Raw genomic sequence first — 18,978 nt, forward strand, 5'->3', positions numbered from 1 at the left:
CTAATTTTGGATATAGAAAGTATTTTCGTCCTGTACATAACCCAGAATATAAATTAAAGGGCCTAATTTGAGATTTTGTTGCAGAAATGTGAGAGAGTAAAATATGATATAAACATATTTCGGAGTATGATGATCGTAACATTAATTTTATTTAGCAGTTGAGCCACCAATTTTTGTTTATTAGTTTCCATAATAACCGACGGGTTCGGCTTTCACCTTTAACTACACTTCCCATGATGCACCGGGCTTATACCGGAAGCAGCTACGTGTTCAGGAAGCGTCCGTAAACAGTCAGTCACAGAAACGAGCAATACTTGGTGCTTTCTCATGTGAAGGAGTGCAGCAAAAAACAGGTAAATATTATCCACAATCTGGAAATATTGCCTTTTATCTCCTACTTAACAGTCACTGCCGCGTTTATGTAAATATTGTGACAAATGACACCAACCAGGCCTCCGTATCTTTACCAAACGAGCTAGCAACAAGCTAACTGTGTTTGATGGCGTCAAGGAACTTAAATGGATTTAATATATTACTGTTCGTCGTGGATTAAACTAATATTGCTCATTAATTAACTGATGTTATGGTTTACAAGAGGACGTTTTTTGTATGCATTTGATATTTTAATAGGTTTGTTGCGCCTTGTTTTTCTGTGTTGACTTAATATTGACAGCTATTAGCACGCATTTAAATTAGTATACTTTGAATTTACGACATATGGCAGTGTGTCTTGTGGTTGTTATACACTGTAATGTCATAACACAGTGTGGCATTAGCAAAACAGGAGTAGTCCACTTAAATTATCTAAATAAAAACATTATGTCTGTCACCAAATATGTTGGGGTATATCCTGGTTTTATCTCTAATTTTGTAAGATACCTAAGATATACTACTTCATAGAAGAGCTGGCTTCTTGGCATTACTATTATTTTTTATTTTCTGTCATTACTACAACCAAAAACAAAACAAAAATATATATGTATATAGTTTAAGGTTAGACTGCTGAACCTGATTTGATTTATTTTATTGGGATCACCATTAGCTGATGCAGTACACATCAACTATTTTTCTTGGAGTCTGCTTAAAACCTGTCTTTCTTGTCCCTCACCCTCCATCCTCTCCCCCACCTTTCCTCATTCTTCACAGCACCATGTTGCCGACCACCACGCCGCACAGCAACGGTGCCCTTGGCTCCAGGGACGCTGCACGCCACACGGCGGGGGCCAAGCGCTACAAGTACCTGCGGCGGCTGCTGCACTTCAGACAGATGGACTTTGAATTTGCCCTGTGGCAGATGCTGTACTTGTTCACATCGCCGCAGAGGGTCTACCGCAACTTCCACTACAGGAAACAGACCAAGGACCAGTGGGCCAGAGACGATCCTGCCTTCCTGGTCCTGCTCAGCATCTGGCTGTGTGGTGAGACAGCATCATTTCCACACCTATTTATCTTCACTGCTTGCTTAGATTTGAACAAACACTGGTGCATTGTGGTTGATTTAAATCCTGGTGTTGTCTCCCTGTATTCATCCGCAGTGTCAACAATAGGCTTTGGTCTGGTGCTGGACATGGGCTTCGTGGAGACTCTGAAACTGCTGCTGTGGGTGGTCTTTGTGGACTGCATAGGAGTCGGTCTGTTCATATCAACGCTAATGTGGTGCGTATCGAGTTTGTCAGGTTTACTCTCCTGTGTGAAATGAAAGGAGGTGGAAGAAGTAATGAATATGTTTGTTTTTTTGTCTTTTACCAGGATTATCACCAACAAGTACCTGCTAAAACAACCCAGCAAAAATTTTGACGTGGAATGGGGCTACGCGTTTGATGTTCACCTCAACGCTTTCTACCCACTTCTAGTCATCCTGCATTTTCTACAGCTCTTCTTCATCAATCGTGAGTAGATTTGGTTTTAAATGGAGATTTAAAGGTCTTGAATAACATGAAATACTTTTTCTATGTGGTGACAATGAAAGGTAAATTCATCAGGTGCTGTGTTGTGTTATGTGTTTTTAGATATTGTGGTGATAAACTCAGATGGCTTCCTGGCTTGCTTTGTCGGAAACACTTTGTGGCTCGTTGCCATTGGTTATTATCTCTACATCACCTTCTTAGGATACAACGGTAACGCCCATTCACATACTTGTATTTCAGATTGGCTTTATAGATGTGTGATAGATGTGTAATGTCTGGTGTCGTCCTCACAGCTCTACCCTTCCTGAAGAACACGGTGGTGCTGCTCTACCCCTTCGCTCTGCTCGGCCTTTTCTACGTCCTCTCTGTCTCTCTGGGCTGGAACTTCACCGAGGGTCTCTGCTGGTTTTACAAGTACAGAGTCCAGTAAAAACCGGTTCGTCCTTGAGACTGGACACTCACAAACTCCACGCCCGTCTGAAAAAATCTTCTTCAGCTCACACCTGGGTGATTTCAAATCCATTTCCAGCTGCTGTCAGTCAACATCTGGTGGAGACGGACTCGGCCTCTGGTTGACTCTCGGTAAACTGGGACCTCTGGGTTGATTGACGTTGACTGTTCCTACACTCTCACTTGATTTCCTGTTCGAGCCGGAGCTCCAAAGTCAGTCAACGGGTCGTGTGTTTGGACTAGTCGCAGAAACGAGGGGACGGACGAGACGCAGCTTTTATTGTTGTTCTTTTTGTATGATTTGTAAATAGTACTCTGGCAGGTTGTAATATATACACAGAGGTTTGTTTCTGAAGAGGATGCTTTGTTTCTTTGAGTTTTCATAAAAAAAGAAAAAGAAAATCCTGCTAATTAAAGACAAGAAAGGAAAGTGGAGGAATGTGGGATGCTTTATTTCCTTTTTCCTAAAGTGTACATTCCAAAGCACTTTGAATAAACGGTTTTATGAATTTAAGTTACTGGAGTTTAACTTCCAAGAAGAATAAACCATAAGTGTGATCTTCCTCATGTCTCTGCGGAAGGTTTTTTAATATGACTCAGGATGAGAAAACCTCACAGTGGCTCTGGACATGCTGCCATCATGGAGTTGTAATATCACAGTAATATTTATAGGTTACATGCCTCTGCTTGCACATGAATCATCGAGTCACGCGAGAGCAGAGGTGCAAATCACAGGTGACGACTCAACTCCCCCCGACACCCACGTACGAGGGCTCTGATAAATTTCGATCCAGTCTGTTGCAGACTTTCAGCACTGACCACAATGCATCTCCACTAAATAATGAATAATCTCTTCCTGTTGCGGAATAGTTGAGTAATTCGGCAGGTGACAAGTTTGTGGTTATGATCTTTCATTTGAGGCCAGTAAAACATTTGTTTATGGTTCTGTTATTGTGAGACGGGTGACATCTTAAACAATCCCTGACTTCTCATTGGTCCTCAGATTATGACAAATAGAGTTGGAAAAAAGCAAAGGAGTGGCAGAATGTCATTGTCTTTAATAGTAGAAAAAGTACAGATTAGGTTATTGCTTAAAACAGTCATAGTTCGATTGGCTCGCCTTCAACTTGCTGTAACAGATCTTCCTTCACTATATATTATCATATTTTTCTTCATTTATTATGAAAACAAAAAGTGTTGCATCCTCCCATATAATCACAGCTTTTGTTAAAGGGATAGTTCACTATGGCACACTTTGGCAATTTGGCCCATTGCCATAATCCCTATAGTTTTCAGAGTAGGTCTGTTACCTTTAATTGTCGGTGCAAGCTATTTTTAGAACGGTGGAGCAGAGACGTGAGCTGCTCTGGTGGACAAGTTGTGACCTGCACATTCACCACGCTATGAGATAATAATGATTATTTGATGAGTTTGATGAAGGAAACCAAGAAATCCCATTAGCCTCCGTAGCGTAGCTCTGAGCAGCTCGCGGCTCTGCTCCGCCGTTCTAAAAATAGCTTGCACAGACAATTAAAGGTAAGAACCTACTCCTAAAACTATAGGGATTATGACAATGGGCCAAGTGAACTATCCCTTTAAAGCTCACTTAACTTCCATGTCCATGTCTTAAAACATTCAATCAGCGATGACCTCACTCTCCTCAGTCCTGCGGCTCAGGTGAGTCCGGTTTGGGCTTGGCCAGGTTGGCTCTGACCCGGGCCTGGTCCACGGCGTCCAGCAGGTTTTTGGAGTCGAGCGCGAGGGTGTGAGCGGCGGCGAGCATCTGCCGCTGACACTCCTCCCTCAGCGACGTCACAGAGTTCTGTTGGGCCAGTCGCATCTTATTGATCAGCTCCCCCAGGTCTTTGTTCAGCAGTTTCTTAGTGCCCTCGATCTGAGGGGAAGATCACATCGCACAGCTGTGGTCAAATAGCAAAAGATACTGATCTGTGTGTGTGTGTCAAGGTTATTATCGTTAACGAAAACGAACGAAATGACGAAAACTATAATTGAAAAAACATTTTCGTTAACTGAAATAAATAAAAACTATAAATTAAAAAACGATAACTAACTGAAACTGTATTGTGTGTTTACAAAACTAACTGAAACGTACTGAAATTAAGGTAAACATAGAAAAGCTAAGCACATCAGCATCAAGCCAAGGTGGAGAAGTATATTATCAGCTGTCTGGCACTGTGCACTACCAGATAAAACTTTAAATGTCCAAAAGATTTGCTGTGTTCACTTTATGCTACTTTATGTTAAATACAATACAACATGCGTGGTAGGCTATTGTAGGCCTATTGTTACTTTACTGCACTAGTATGTCAAAAAAAACTGCAGTAACTGAATACATTTGTTAAATGGTATCTTTTGAGTTTTATTACACAATACTTGCTCTGATCTTTTTGAATCCTTCAACCAACAAATAACCCAAATTATGAAAAAACTAAAACTAAGCGTTTAGAAAAAAAATTAAAACTAACTAAAACTAGCAAACCCACTCTAAAAACTAATTTAAACTAACTGAATTAGAGAAAAAGAAGTCAAAACTAAATAAAACTAAACTATAATTAAAAATCCAAAACTATTATAACCTTGGTGTGTGTGTGTGTGTGTGTGTGTGTGTGTGTGTGTGTGTGTGTGTGTGTGTGTGTGTGTGTGTGTGTGTGTGTGTGTGTGCGCGCTGTCATAAAATGAGGTCAGGCAAAGAGAGGAAGTGAAGCGTCTACCTCTGTGGTGACAGAGCTGTGCAGCGAGGGCAGGATCTCATCAACACTTTGGATCAGGCTGCGGAGAGTGATGCCCACCGTCTGATCAGAGAACAAAGAGTGGGTCATTATAATTAATAATAATAAAAAATAAAAAAAAAACACTACTAACACTCATTCATAAACAGGACCTACTTTGACAGCGGAGGGATACTCGGAGGCGGGCAGCGTGTTGACGTCGTTCTTCAGCTGCACCACCTGTTTCACCATCAGCATGACGCCGGTGTAAACCTGGTCACCTGACCGGTCCAGCTCGGCCGTGGGACGCGGCTGTCGCACAAAACAACACTGCAAATGTCAGATCTATGTGCTGTACATCACACGAGGCTCCTGCTGTGTGAATCTTTGGTGTCTGTGCTTTTTTTTACCTGTGTGGCAGGAGGCATCTGAGGCTTCTCTGGAGGACCTGACACACACAGACAGAAACATATCTGCACTTTATGTACACGCACACAGTGAACGCAACACAGTTTTCATTTTATATTCTGTATATTACACTGTTGGAGCAGTGTCAGCTTCAGATATCAAAAGGTAACAGGTCAGTAAAGTTACTGAACTCACCATTTACTGGGTTTTTTTCAGGAGGCTGCAAAGACAGAGAAGAAATTGTCACATATTAATTATATCAGTTTAAGTGTTTTAGTTACACACTTCAAGTCATGTTATTGCTCCAAATTATTTTTCTAATAGTGGAGAAGACTCAGGTTTTTACTCTTTACTGCCACCGTGTGGAGGATTGTCTCAGTCCAACTAGATTACCTCATATAGGTGGTTATTTAAATCATTACAATCAATCATTTGTTGGATACTAGCTGAATAATGCTGAAGTTAAATCTTTAAGGGAGCAAAAAGTACAAATTAAGGCCAAACTACAGCTGAAAGAAACACTGTGAGTGTCCAGGTTGGTTTTCTGCTGCTTAAAAAACATTACAAAAATTAAAAAAAAAAAAAGTAGAGTGTACCTTTAATGGTGGATCCAGGCGCACAACAGGATCCTACACAAAAACACAACAAGAGCAATGGCTGCTATTGCAAAATAGTTGTTGACGTTGTGTTCATTTCATAACGTCTGGTCAGACACTGGATGTGCTTGCCAAAGATGCACTTCCTGTGTGAAGCAGTGAAAAGGACTTTCTACTGCGATATCTGAAGTGTGTGGGTGTGTGTGTGTATGTACTGTATGTGTGTTACCAGTTGTCTCTCCTCCTGCTCCAGCCATTGTTTATCCATCTGCATCTCTCTTCTTTGTCTTTGTAAAGTGCTCTCCACGTGCGCTCTCTCTTTCTCCCACACTGGCCTGTTATCCTTTTCTGCTGCCTACACACACACACACAAACAGTCTTTCATTTTTGATTTGATGCATTCATTTCTAATATTCACATCATGAACCACACTTCCTGTATTGTTACAGTCACGTGACTTCAATTACTTTACTTCCATCTTGTGGCTTTGTAAACTCTAAACTTCCCTCTAGTGTTGTGATGTAATCTGGGTTGTTTGCTCATTGTATTGTGTGCACCATATGTTGACATCGACAATACAGTACAGGTTAACGAGTGCACATGATAGTGTATTTCAGATTCAGATTCAGCTTTATTTGTCCTTTACATTTGATGTCTTGTGTGTGTGTAGGCACCTGTTTTTGTGCAACCCGAGGAAGGGTGTTGCCCTGTATTCTGGATGGCTGGAGATAGAGAGATAGATAGAGAGAGAGAGAGAGAGAGAGAGAGAGAGAGAGAGAGAGAGAGAGAGATGATGATGATGATTAGTGAACTATTCAATTGCTCTAAATGAGTAATGTATCGTTAAGGTGAGAGGACATGAGACAACATTCACTCAAATATGTATTCACTTTTCATTCAGAAAGAGCTGGCGTGGAGCTGGAGTTCAGAACAATTCAGTGGTGACCAAACAGACATATTGTTAAAGGGATTGTTCAACATTTTGGCAAATTGGCCCATTGCTATAATCCCTATAGTTTTAGGAGTAGGTTTGTTACCTTTAATTGTCGTTGCAAGCTATTTTTAGGCAAATACAGAGACTGCTTGCCGAAAAATTGCCCCAGACGGGTATGCACATCAGCGGTTTTGCATGAATTTACCTCTAAAACAACTCTGTCTGGTAACGTTCTGTTATTATCTCGTAGCGTGGTGAATGTGCAGGTCACAACTTGTCCACCAGAGCGTTTTGGAGTTGTTGGATTGTGTATTTGATGAGTTTGATGAGGGAAACCAAGAAATCCTATTAGCCTCCGTAGCGTAGCTCTGAGCAGCTCGCGGCTCTGCTCCACCGTTCTAAAAACAGCTTGCACCGACAATTAAAGGTAACCAACCTACTCCTAAAACTATAGGGATTATGGCACTGGGCCAATTTGCCAAAATGTTGAACTATCCCTTTAAGTTTGCCTGTTTCTTCAGCACCACGGACAGCTTCAGGTCTGTGAGTTAACAGTGTGTGTGTGTGTGTGTGTGTGTGTGTGTGTGTGTGTGTGTGTGTGTGGTACCTTGGGTGGAGGGTCTGCATGGTTGGCGTTAGGTACTGTTGGTGTGATGGGTCGTGTCCGGTCCGACGTCACACCCTGCTCCTGCTCCTGCTCCATCCTGTGCATGTCACTGTCAGACACAGACGTCAATCAAATACCAGTAAAATCTCAAAATGTGAGTGTGTGTGTGTGTGTGTGTGTGTGTGTGTGTCTTTGTGTGTGTGTACCTGAGGGAGCACACCATCTGGCTGAAGCTGGGCCGGTCCTGCGGCTTGTACTCCCAGCAGCGGGTGAGCAGCGTGTAGACGGTGGGCGGGCAGAGCTGAGGTTTGGGGAGGCGGACGCCGGTCTCCAGCTGGTTGATGACCTGGCCGTTCTCCAGCCAGAAGAACGGCTGCTGGCCCATGGAGAAGACCTCCCACACACACACACCTGGTGGAGCAGAGACAAAATGGGAAGATCTCGTCACCGAGGAAACGTCTCTATTTATATTCAAGAGACAAGACAAAACCTTAAAGGGATACTTCACTCCAAAAGCGTTTTGATGACTCTGAAAGTTCTCCAAACCCTTCCTTGGCATGACGGTGAGTAGATGATTGGTGAATTATCAATTTTGTGCAGTATCCCTTTAAGTCTGCAAGTGTTTCTTACCAAACATCCAGACATCACTGGCCGAGGTGAAGCGTCTGAAGTTGATGGATTCAGGCGCCATCCATTTGATCGGTAGTCGACTGACTGAAGCTGAAAGAATGAAAGAATGAGTTTCCTCTGTGGTGCATTTCTCTGAAGTGTTTACCACAAGCACATGTATACATCTATGTGTGTGTGTGTGTGTGTGTACCTTTATAATACTCTTGCTCGTCAATGTAGCGAGACAGACCAAAGTCGCCGAGCTTGACGCATTCAGGCGACGCCACCAGGACGTTTCTTACCGCTATATCTCTGCAGCACAGAAACCAGACAGGAAGTAAGACATGAAAGAAAGAAGGTCAAAGGAGCAGTTCTCACCAAAATAAAACACTTGTACCTTTAATTAGGTTATTGTAACTTGTCTCAGGAAGTGTTTGCAGACTCAGATCTTTATTTTCACAATTTCTATTTTGAGCTGCACTGATGTTTTGCTCTGTGTTACCTGTGCACCATGTTGAGTCCCTCCAGGTACGCCAGAGCTTTGCAGATTTGTAGACAGTAGAGGGTTAATGTTGCTATGCTGATGTTGTACTGTTGCTCCACCAGATACTGGCCCAGCTGATGGAGAAACAAAAAAAAAACATTCACTGGGTTTTTTTTTTTTTTTTAAACCTTGAAGGCATCTTTACTCATTTATATGAATTCAATATTCAATACCTCTCCGTGTTCATACAGCTCCATGACGATCCAGATGGGATCCACCTCGATGACCCCGATGAGACGCACTATGTGAGGATGATGCAGGTTTTTCATCAAGCCTGCGACCGACAGAGCAGAATCGAGGAAAGTGAAAGTGAGTAGACATTACATGCCAGAGACGCTTAAAATGATGATTTACTAGTATAACAGTTAAGTAAGCAGTGATACGCACTGTTGGCTGTATAGGACAAATAAACAAGGACAGTAAGCACAACAAATGATTCCCTCTGAATGATATGTTGAGCCTCTACCAAGTTGTGATTTATGGTGGCGTGGTATGAGTTGCATGCCCCTGTAATCAGATATCACAGGAACACTGCAAAAACTCAAAATTCTTTTCAAGAATATTTGTCTTATTTCTTGTCAAAATGTCTCATTTCTAGTCAAAACTAATCTCTTTCCACTTAAAATAAGACTAATCGCCAACAGTTAACTTGTTTTTAGATAATTTTAACTTGTTTCAAACAAATTTTCACTTGAAATAAGTAGAAAAATCTGCCAGTGAAAGCAAGTTTTTTGTGCTTGTAATAAGGAAGAAAAACTTGCTCCACTATCAGTTCTTCTACTTATTTCAAGTGAAAATCTGCTTGAAATAAGTAAAAAGTGTCTAAAAACAAGCTACTTTTTATGTGATGAGTCTTATTTTAAGTATAATGAGATTTGTTTTGACTAGAAATGACATTTTGACTAGAAATAAGACAAATATTGTTGGTAAGATATTGAGTTTTTGCAGTGAAGCTGATTTATCAGAAGTTGAGTAAGAAATTCACAGAATGAAGAAGCTTCATTTTCACAACAGTGTAACAATGGCAAAGCTGTCTCTAACCAGTGACTTAGATGGAAAGTGTCAGTTTGACCACAATGAGATTCAAACTGACCACAGTGTTTGTGTGGCAGCTTGTGTTTCAAGCTGGTTGGCCTAAAAAAACAAAACAAATATCTCACTGGATGTGCTGCCACTTGGTGACATCATCATCAGATAGTCTATAGTTACGCCGATGACACACAACTGCACGTCTCGATGTTGTTGAGCAATAATTAATCAGTGGTAACGGAGGCTGTTTGGTTAATAATCAGAGGAAATTAAGTCAGAGATGTCACGTCTCAGTTTGAAACCACCGCGGCCTCAAGTCTGTGCTTCTTCACAAACCCACAACCAAGCAACAGGAAGTCGACTACCTGACGAAAGACACAAAACCCTGAATGTAGATTTTCTTTTAGTTTTCTGTGATTGCTGCATTCCTTGTGTCTTCAGGGCAAAGTTTCTTTTCTGATGATGTAGCAAGCTTTGCGGTTGCGTCACACACATCTTCTTCTGAAACTCAGCGAGCCGATCATGTGACTGAGGCGGGGGAGGGAGGGCACCGAGAGAAGCTTTCTACAGGAAGTAATCACGGCTGCAGCTTCGTACCCACCTGCTTCACTCAGAAACTTCTCCTTCACATCTGCTGAACAGTCTTTACATGTTTTGATTGCGACCTGGATCCTCTCCCCTGTCTGTAACACACACACACACACACACACACACATGCATTAGATTCAACATTTAGTGGGCATCTATAGCGAGCTGTGCCGACACGCAGAGAGGAAACAAACTCACCGGGCTTTTATAAACTCCAACGTGAACCTCTCCGAAGAATCCCTCACCCAGGATCCGACCCACCACAACGTCACCTCTCGATATACTGTGTTTGTCTGCACGCACACACACACACAAACACACAATAAGAAACAATTCAAGTGCAGAATGGGAGTGTGTGGGTGTTAAAATGTCTGCAGGTACTTCAGGAGAGAAAGAGATCAAGAGCCATCAGATGTTTTGGTTGAAACTGAAACTGCTCTGAGAGGAAATTTAGAACTAAAAGTAGGTTTACCTAAAGAAAAAAAAACTCCCTCTGCCTCCTTTCATTTAAAAAATCCCCTTTTTTCTGATTTCGTCACATGTTTTAATCATTTTTCTTTCTCTCAGGGAGGAAGCGGATGCGGATGTGATTTACTTTTTAAAAATCGACCTGTTGTTTCTGGCTGATGATGAATTGATCATGTGACAGCCTGGTTTTATAAGGGCGCTGATGGCAGACACACTACTCACTGTCAGAGACTGCTTTGCCTTCTGGGATCTCAGCATAAATGTCAGAGTCTGAAGTTGAGGAAAACAAAGATTATTATTGATTCATCATTCAGGAGGCTGAACTGGGATCAGCGAATGATTATCTGACTTACTCGAGCCTCTGTTAGGTCCTTTGGGGACATTACTAGAAGAGAGAAAGAGACATTTACATATGCAAATAAAGCATTTCAATGACAAATGGGCCTGTTTGAAGTGTGACATTAAAAACAACTGCGACCTTTCGCCTTAGAAAAGGCAAAAATGAGGTGGAAGGTGTGAAAAAAACATAAAAATACTTTACTCGGCAGCCGACAACAGACAAAAAGTCTGACCGTGTCATCTTTAGCAATGTCTATGACACATTACTTTCCAATATGATTCATCACACTTACCATTTTGGGATGTCAGGAAGTTTCAGTCTTGCGTCTCTCCCTGTAAGAGCCAGAAATTATTTCTTTTAGTCGTGGTTGTCTAAAAACCTAGAAAACTAAAGGAAGACTATATTCAGTCAGTCAGTCAGTGAGCAATACGATGATAAAACGTCTAAATTAAAGGCTATTGGTTTATTTAAACCAATTGTGAAATCTTTTGTTTGCTGTTGGACATATGGCTGAATATGGATTTGCTGCATTATTGATGGTTCCTGTACCTTTGCTGGGTCGGACGATGAGCGAGGTCTCGGAGCAGCCCTGCAGTCGACAGTAGCCGTCAATGAGGTCGGCCATGTTCTCTGCTACAGCCAGAGAGGCAGGTTTCACAGACAGAGGCTGGAGGGTTTAACACATGATACTGTGTTGATAGATAGATAGATAGATAGATAGATAGATAGATAGATAGATAGATAGATAGATAGATAGATAGATAGATAGATAGATAGATAGATAGATAGATAGATAGATAGATAGATAGATAGATAGATAGATAGATAGATAGATAGATAGATAGATAGATAGATACACTGCAAAAACTCAAATATCTTACCAAGAATATGTGTCTTATTTCTAGTGAAAATGTTATTTCTAGTCAAAACAAATCTCATTATATTTAAAATAAGACTCATCACCTAAAAATTAACTTGTTTTTAGATCATTTCACTTGTTTCAAAGAAATTTTCACTTGAAATAAGTAGAAAAATCTGATAGTGGAGCAAGTTTTTCTTCCTTATTACGAGCACAAAAAACTTCCTTTCACTGGCAGATTTTTCTACTTATTTCAAGTGAAAATTTCTTTGAAACGAGTTAAATGATCTAAAAACAAGTTAATTTTTAGGTGACGAGTCTTATTTTAAGTGGAAAGAGATTAGTTTTGACTAGAAATGAGACATTTTGACAAGAAATAAGACAAAAATATTCTTGGAAAGATTTTGAGTTTTTGCAGTGTAGATAGATAGATAGATAGATAGATAGATAGATAGATAGATAGATAGATAGATAGATAGATAGATAGATAGATAGATAGATAGATAGATAGATAGATAGATAGATAGATAGATAGATAGATAGATAGATAGACTGCAAAACCAGGAAGTGTTGTGTATTGATACCTGTTTGGCTCCTTCTATGTGCACTGTGAGCAGAGCCTGGCCGTCACTCTCTGTGCAGGAGATGCTGCGCACCTGAGAGAAGGTGGCCTCAGGCTGAGAGGGACACACAGGTGTAAAACTGAATTATTTTTGTCATTTAAATTAAATTTATATGACAAAAAATGTCAGGAGAAAGTTCAAACTCACTGTTGACTTCTTAGTTTGTTGACTGATGCCTTCAGGGCCGATGACCAGGTCCATTGTTATGTTCCAGCTGTGCTATAGACACAGAAAACACAGGAACACGCACAGATATGAATGAATATGGGGCAGACAAGGACATCCACAGTTAAAACACATAAATAACAACTCATTTAGTGGTATTTGACGCTCTGACACTCACCACCAGCTGGCAGGTGAAGCTCTCCTGTGTGTAGCAGTGGCACTGAGCCAGAGTGGTGAAGAACCGGGTCATGCACTGGTCCTGGTTCAGCGTGGAGTAGCCCTGGAAGGTCTGCTGGATCAGCCGGCGCAGCTGCTTGGGCTGATGCACAAAAACATGCAGGATTTAGGCCGAAGAAAGAAAGAAAGAAAGACATATCATACCAGGTGAATGAGTTGAACCCTACCTTCATGCTCTCAATCAGCTCTCTGGGGAAGAACGGGTCCAGCCCCACTTCCTTCCTGACGGGGCAGAGGATTCACCATCATGACACATTTCAACATTTCTGATCAGCACTCAGGCCTTGGTGTTAAATTCTCTCTCCTGATATGAACGTGTGTGTGTGTACGTAACGCAGCGTTGGTCACTGAATGTGAATGCAGCTGTATGCAATGCAAACCACACGCTGCATCTGTTCTTTCATTCTTCCTCTACATTTATCAGCCAGAGCACTTGGTCGTGTGTGTGGTTTCCCCGCTGTTGCCTAAGGGCACAGTGGTGTGTGATAGATGCGTTGATATATGAGCTGCAGTTCATTCCAGTTAAAACAGGAATTAGGGCAGCAAAGGCCACACGCAAATGTAAAGTTTCCATTAAGCCCCTTAACACCCACTGGCCTGTAGGTCTTCATACTGGGTCGGCCGGACCCTGGGCGGACCAGTGGGTATTAAGGGATTAACATAAATAGGTAGAAACTCACTCTAACAGCTCAAAGTTGGACTTTTTCTCCAGCCCGTTTGGATTCATGTCTTTGTAGAATCTCCTGTGGACACAACAGATCAAGAAATGCAATGATGTTTTACAGTTTGTGAAGAAACTGCTGTTTGTTCTTCATTAAGAATATGCAATTATTAGTAGGTACAGATGACAATCCTTTTTTAAAGGGGACATATTATGGAAATATAACTTTTTGAAGGCTCTTTAATTTATATTTGGGTGTTTGTCTTGCCGTCCGGCCTCCAAAATGTGAGAATTGACAAAATAATCAGTAATTTTCAGGCTCCTGAGGTTGAAATCCATGTGGTTTTACGAGTCATTATTTTTTGAATTTGCATAATCCCACCCCTACCTGGTGTCGGTAGAAGGGGCGGGGCAAGTAGTGGTTCATTTGCATTTAAAGGGACAGGCACTGAAACCAGCCGTTCTGAAAATAGAGCTGTGATGTTTGATCCTTGGGATATTTTGACTGAAGCATGACACAGATATGTCTATAAGACACCTGGGAACTATTTTAATTTGTGGAAAAGGGGCACAATATGTCTCCTTTAAGGTGGTAATTCAAGTACCTAATCTCCAGACAACCAAGCTGTAGCGCCATCCCATCACTGACTTTCGAGGCGTACTGCTGCATGTAGTCACTTCGTACCTGTGGAAAAAGCACACACACACATCCCAATACTTGTATCTGAGCTCTAATTTTAATGCTAAACTCAAAAAAAAAAAAAAGGACTAATACAACTACATATTGTGCAACACATGGATCCATCACTGACCTGCTGGTAAAAGTAAAGCATGGTGGTTCTGTCGTCCTCGAATTTCTCCATGAAGTCTGATGGGATGTATCTGATCCTCAGGTCATATCTGCACAGACACACACCGCAGTGAGCTTTGAGAAGTCACGTTCCTTATCTGCAGGTCATGTGATGCTGCAACAACATTGCTTGCTTGCACAACACCACTGACGACGACTCACCTCCACTCGGCCTCGAGGTACTGCTGCTCGTAGCGCTGCGTGAGCTCGGACACCGTCATGTCCGGGTGCAGCCAGTGGATCACTGAAGACTTGAGGTGTTTGAGGAGGAGGCCGTAGCAGAGATGGAATTTTATGTTTGGACCCACACAACCACTGGACAGCACTGTATTGATGACAGCCTGGGATGGAAGTAATATCCCACAATAAATATTAACACACCAACAACAAATTAGGGTGAGTTTGACAACTCAGCTTGATAGGCTATGTATTACATATTTTCTCTCTGCTATTGTCACATTATCTTAAATCTAGATCAGACTTCCTTATTTGTCAACACAGTACAGTGAAGTGTAGTAGTAGTAGAATATGAGTAGATAAGTACATTGAGTAGAAAAGGACAATGAAGTATTTTCATACAGTGGAATACAGGAAGTAAAGTGGTGTAGAGGAAACAGTAAGTGCAGTATTACGCTTATTGCACAGTATATCAGAGTGTAGTATGTGCTATATTAAAGTCCATTAGAGCATAAAGTAGAGTGAAAAGGTGTAAAGCAGCATATATGATAGTGAAGTAGAGTATAACAGTATAGATGTGCCAGTAGGACATAAAGTAATGTGAAAATTACTACATCAGTACCCTGACGGTCCAGCCCTCCTCACAGCGGACCAGTTTGAAGTTCTTGCCCATGTTGGAGCTGTTGCTAAGGAAACACACTTTGATGATCTTCACGGGGAAGATGCCGTCCCTGGCGACAGCTGCCGTGGGAGACCCGCTATCACAGGAAACTGACCGGGTGAGGGGAGACATGCTCCTCCAGGACAGGGTGCTGGTGTCCCCCGACATCACGCAGCCTCCACTCAACACACACACACACACACACACACACGAACACACACTACAGCACAGGGGCACACATCGCCTTCGCACCTACACACACACACACATACGCACACACATACACACTTCCTTGTCACTCATACAGCTGCATATGTGAAGAGATGCATTGAAGCTGGGGACACACAGGAGACACAACATCACAACATAGCAACATCACAATATCACAATATCACAACACAACCATTCACTGTTGGATCTGAAGAGTTTAAAGAACATTAACATGTCAGTAAACTATTCAACCGCTGCTGTTTGCGTTTCACTTCGTACTCACCAGTCTCGCACATCAAGCTCCACAGCTCACCATGAGAAATACACTGTCAGACAACAAGTTGACACAGGCAACAAACTGCACTCATGTCACTGTGAGTAAATTTGTGTATTTGGTCTCCTCAACACAGCAGGCTCTCTCGAGGCTGCGTCCTGAAGAAGAGCAAATCATCACTGAGCAAAAGAGGAAATGGTACGTGCAGGCTAAAAAAGGAAGTTGAAGAGCAGCGAGCAGAAAAACTTACAGAACTGATGAAACCGCCGTGTCACCCCCTAGCTCACGCGCAGTGGCACAGTCCAGCATCAAACCACAACCCACCCTCACTGTGCAAAAGAGGCACGTCCCACAGCACACTCACTTCCCTTTCTTCTGAGTTTTGCAAAGGTTTTGGAAAACGTTCTGCACAGGTGGAAACGATGGCTTTAGTCTGACGTGCTGCAGTTTGACACAGTGGTTTTAGAAGGCAATGGAAATCTAATTGAATATGTTGATAAATGTGGGAGAAGAGGGCGTGTGTAGGACAGACACTCAGTGGATTATGAACAGTTAGTAGTAGTTACAACTTTAAAAGTCAGGTTAACACAGGTGGAATTCATCACAGCTGGAAAGATGACAATAAAATGAAAACAATTGTTAAATATTTCACCTTTTAAATTGTCTCTCCCCTAAAAAGACAATGAAGACAGTTACAACTTTAAAAACAAGGTAGCCTACAAATACATTAATCGTTGCTGGGAATCTAATGACCAAATTAATTATTTGACCTTTTATATGAGAGGTCACACATGTTGGGATGCCACAAAAACCCAGCGATGGTGGGAGCTTTAAATTAGCATGTAGCCTAGGCTACTTACAAATAGGCCTATAGTAAAGTCTGTGTGTAGCTATTGACTGTATAACCTCAGCCTAAGGAACTAACTTTGTCATTTGTTATATGACTTTGTTATTATAGTTCATTATTTAGCTGATCGGGGCTTTTATCTCCTTATTTATTAGTTCAGTCAAAACACCTATAGACTAGGTTAAAAAATGAATTAAAAAAGGCCATTATTTAGTGGTTAAGTCGATTAATGCTGGACGTTATTAGAGTGGACAAAGTCTCACATTTTTCTGTAAAATGTCCTCTTGTCAGGTGTGTAGGCCTACTCAGGGTGTAGTAGCAGCAGTTCACCGATAGAGGTCTCTGTTTCAGAGCGGTTGTCGCGAGAAAGCGCGCAAATCTGATGGTTGGAACGTTGTTTACGTTCGATCGAGCGTCGAATGTGAATTTTGCTACAAAATGGTCAAGCGGGCCCAAGCCTCTTTACCCCTTTTACTCATTACATTGACCACTTCCTGTTGTGGTTGTAGGCTACATGAAGCCCTGCTACAGCGTGCAAATCAAAGAGTCACTAATTATTATTAATAATAATGATAAATGCCCATTACCCATGTAGCCATGTGCTGGACTGGAGTATTAGCAGTCATGTGAGCACATTTTAAACCAACTAATAAAGAGTTTAATGCAAAAAACATCTGGAATGAATTAGGCTATCACAACTTTTATTGAATGACTTAATGTGCATTATATTAATGAAACAAAATGGGTTGAAATTAATGAAGTCAGCCATTCATGAATGGGTGCATTAACTGGTAAAACATTCAAATATACTATTTGAATTGGTGTTGTCCTGTTTAATTTATATTGTCTCACTGCATGTCTCTGCACCCTCTTCAGGACAGGCTCCATCTGTCTCCACACCAACCGGCCACATTCGCAACTCAGATGACTGTGCCTGTGTGGGTGCCTATGAGAACACGTTCACATATGTTGGTGTGTGACAACAGTAGCTGCCAGGAGAAAAGAGACAGATTTGGTTCTCCCCCGCAAAAATACTGAAATAGTTTGATAATCTTCACAAGTCTCATTTGCCCAGTGACACCATAATGCTTCCAATTCACAGGAATGTACTGTATATAGATGTCTAGACTGGTAGTGAGCAATCAAACAAGGTGAACAGTTTTAATATAAACTGGACCACTGAATAAACTTGGGATTTTATGGTTCCATCAGCTGAGTACTATTAAAATAAGGACAAGCTTCATCGTTAACCATAAAGAGAGACTTCACACATGACAAAAGGCAAATTTCATATAATGCTCAGTGAGTGTGACATCCTGTTGTGCAGCGTATCTATTCACACACACACCCGCCCAACCCAGTTTGCCTGTATGAAGCACTTTTACAGGAACACTTTATTGTTGAGCATCTTAGCTTCAGATAAAGAAGAACAGAAACATGGCAACAGTCTCAAACTATGAAACTACAAGGATCCTGTTTTTATGAGTGATGCCCCAAATACCAGGGCTTCATTTTAAGGGCCGTAGGCTATATCACAAGTCTTTATTCAATTATTTTACAATTTTATTTTCTGTTGTTTTTGCCAGTTTGGTTAATAATAGCTGACTGAGCAGCCATAGGTGTTGAAAATGAGGTTTAAAGTTTGGGTTTGGGGGTAAATATTGCAGAGTTTAAACTGACATTAGGTTATTAAACATTGCAAAGTGGGAAATCATAAACCTATGAAGTAAACTGTCCGACAGAGGGCGTAACCGACCAGTTTTAACACTGTTGGTGATAAAGGGAGGTAGCCACTCATCATAGCAGGGAATGGGATTATATAAAATGCTGTTGCAGCAGTGTTTTGTAAATTGAGAGGAAAATACATTTAATTTAAACCAATTTAGTCATTGAGCCAGGCTATTTCAGTCTTCAGTGGATTTAATTAGCTTGTTATCATCAATGGGACGGTCCTGTGATGTGCATCTGTCAACTCTGTCAAACTACTCACAGATAGGCAGAGTTAAAACGGAAGTCACATTTTTTTCCTTCAGAGTAAAAGTACTAGGCTAAATAAGGCCTATGGTAAGTAAGATATTTTCTGAGGCTTGTGAAAATAGTTTGAGTTCAGACTAATATATAGCCTAGCTATTTCAGTGATTTCAGAGCAGTATTGGAATAAGGCTGGACTAGAAAGTAAAAATGTTGTTTCATATGACAACAACA

The 18,978-nt window shown here is 41.3% G+C and overlaps 2 protein-coding genes across 3 annotated transcripts; one reads left to right on the forward strand and one right to left on the reverse strand.

The window, feature by feature from the left end:
* The first annotated feature begins 314 nt into the window (after positions 1 to 314).
* unc50 (unc-50 homolog (C. elegans)) lies at positions 315 to 2,871 on the forward strand. Of its 2 annotated transcripts, none has more exons than XM_085798773.1 (6): positions 315 to 353; positions 1,147 to 1,418; positions 1,536 to 1,656; positions 1,750 to 1,889; positions 2,010 to 2,117; positions 2,201 to 2,871. In XM_085798773.1, exons 2-6 carry the CDS (start codon positions 1,151 to 1,153, stop codon positions 2,335 to 2,337), a joined length of 774 nt encoding a protein of 257 aa, XP_085654899.1. In that variant the 5' UTR covers positions 315 to 353; positions 1,147 to 1,150; the 3' UTR covers positions 2,338 to 2,871. The 2 variants fall into 2 exon arrangements, with proteins under 2 accessions (XP_085654899.1, XP_085654906.1); XM_085798780.1 differs by having other exon boundaries at positions 315 to 348; positions 1,143 to 1,418.
* A 1,048-nt stretch (positions 2,872 to 3,919) lies between these two features.
* Positions 3,920 to 16,112, reverse strand: LOC146990742 (protein-tyrosine kinase 2-beta-like). The gene is made up of 30 exons (XM_085798760.1): positions 15,936 to 16,112; positions 15,404 to 15,776; positions 14,767 to 14,945; positions 14,567 to 14,654; positions 14,360 to 14,439; positions 13,774 to 13,836; positions 13,261 to 13,315; positions 13,035 to 13,175; positions 12,839 to 12,910; positions 12,653 to 12,745; positions 11,759 to 11,876; positions 11,502 to 11,541; positions 11,223 to 11,254; positions 11,092 to 11,139; positions 10,600 to 10,694; positions 10,415 to 10,496; positions 8,958 to 9,058; positions 8,743 to 8,858; positions 8,452 to 8,552; positions 8,262 to 8,351; positions 7,838 to 8,042; positions 7,632 to 7,740; positions 6,765 to 6,812; positions 6,320 to 6,445; positions 6,091 to 6,123; positions 5,690 to 5,714; positions 5,497 to 5,534; positions 5,264 to 5,398; positions 5,090 to 5,170; positions 3,920 to 4,251 (listed from the first exon to the last, which is right to left on the reverse strand). Exons 2-30 carry the CDS (start codon positions 15,608 to 15,610, stop codon positions 4,018 to 4,020), a joined length of 2,835 nt encoding a protein of 944 aa, XP_085654886.1. The 5' UTR covers positions 15,611 to 15,776; positions 15,936 to 16,112; the 3' UTR covers positions 3,920 to 4,017.
* Between the last annotated feature and the right edge of the window lie 2,866 nt (positions 16,113 to 18,978).

Source organism: Trachurus japonicus, chromosome 2, assembly GCF_045865225.1.
Source record: "Trachurus japonicus isolate A0001 chromosome 2, Traja_1.0".
NCBI lineage: Eukaryota > Metazoa > Chordata > Actinopteri > Carangiformes > Carangidae > Trachurus > Trachurus japonicus.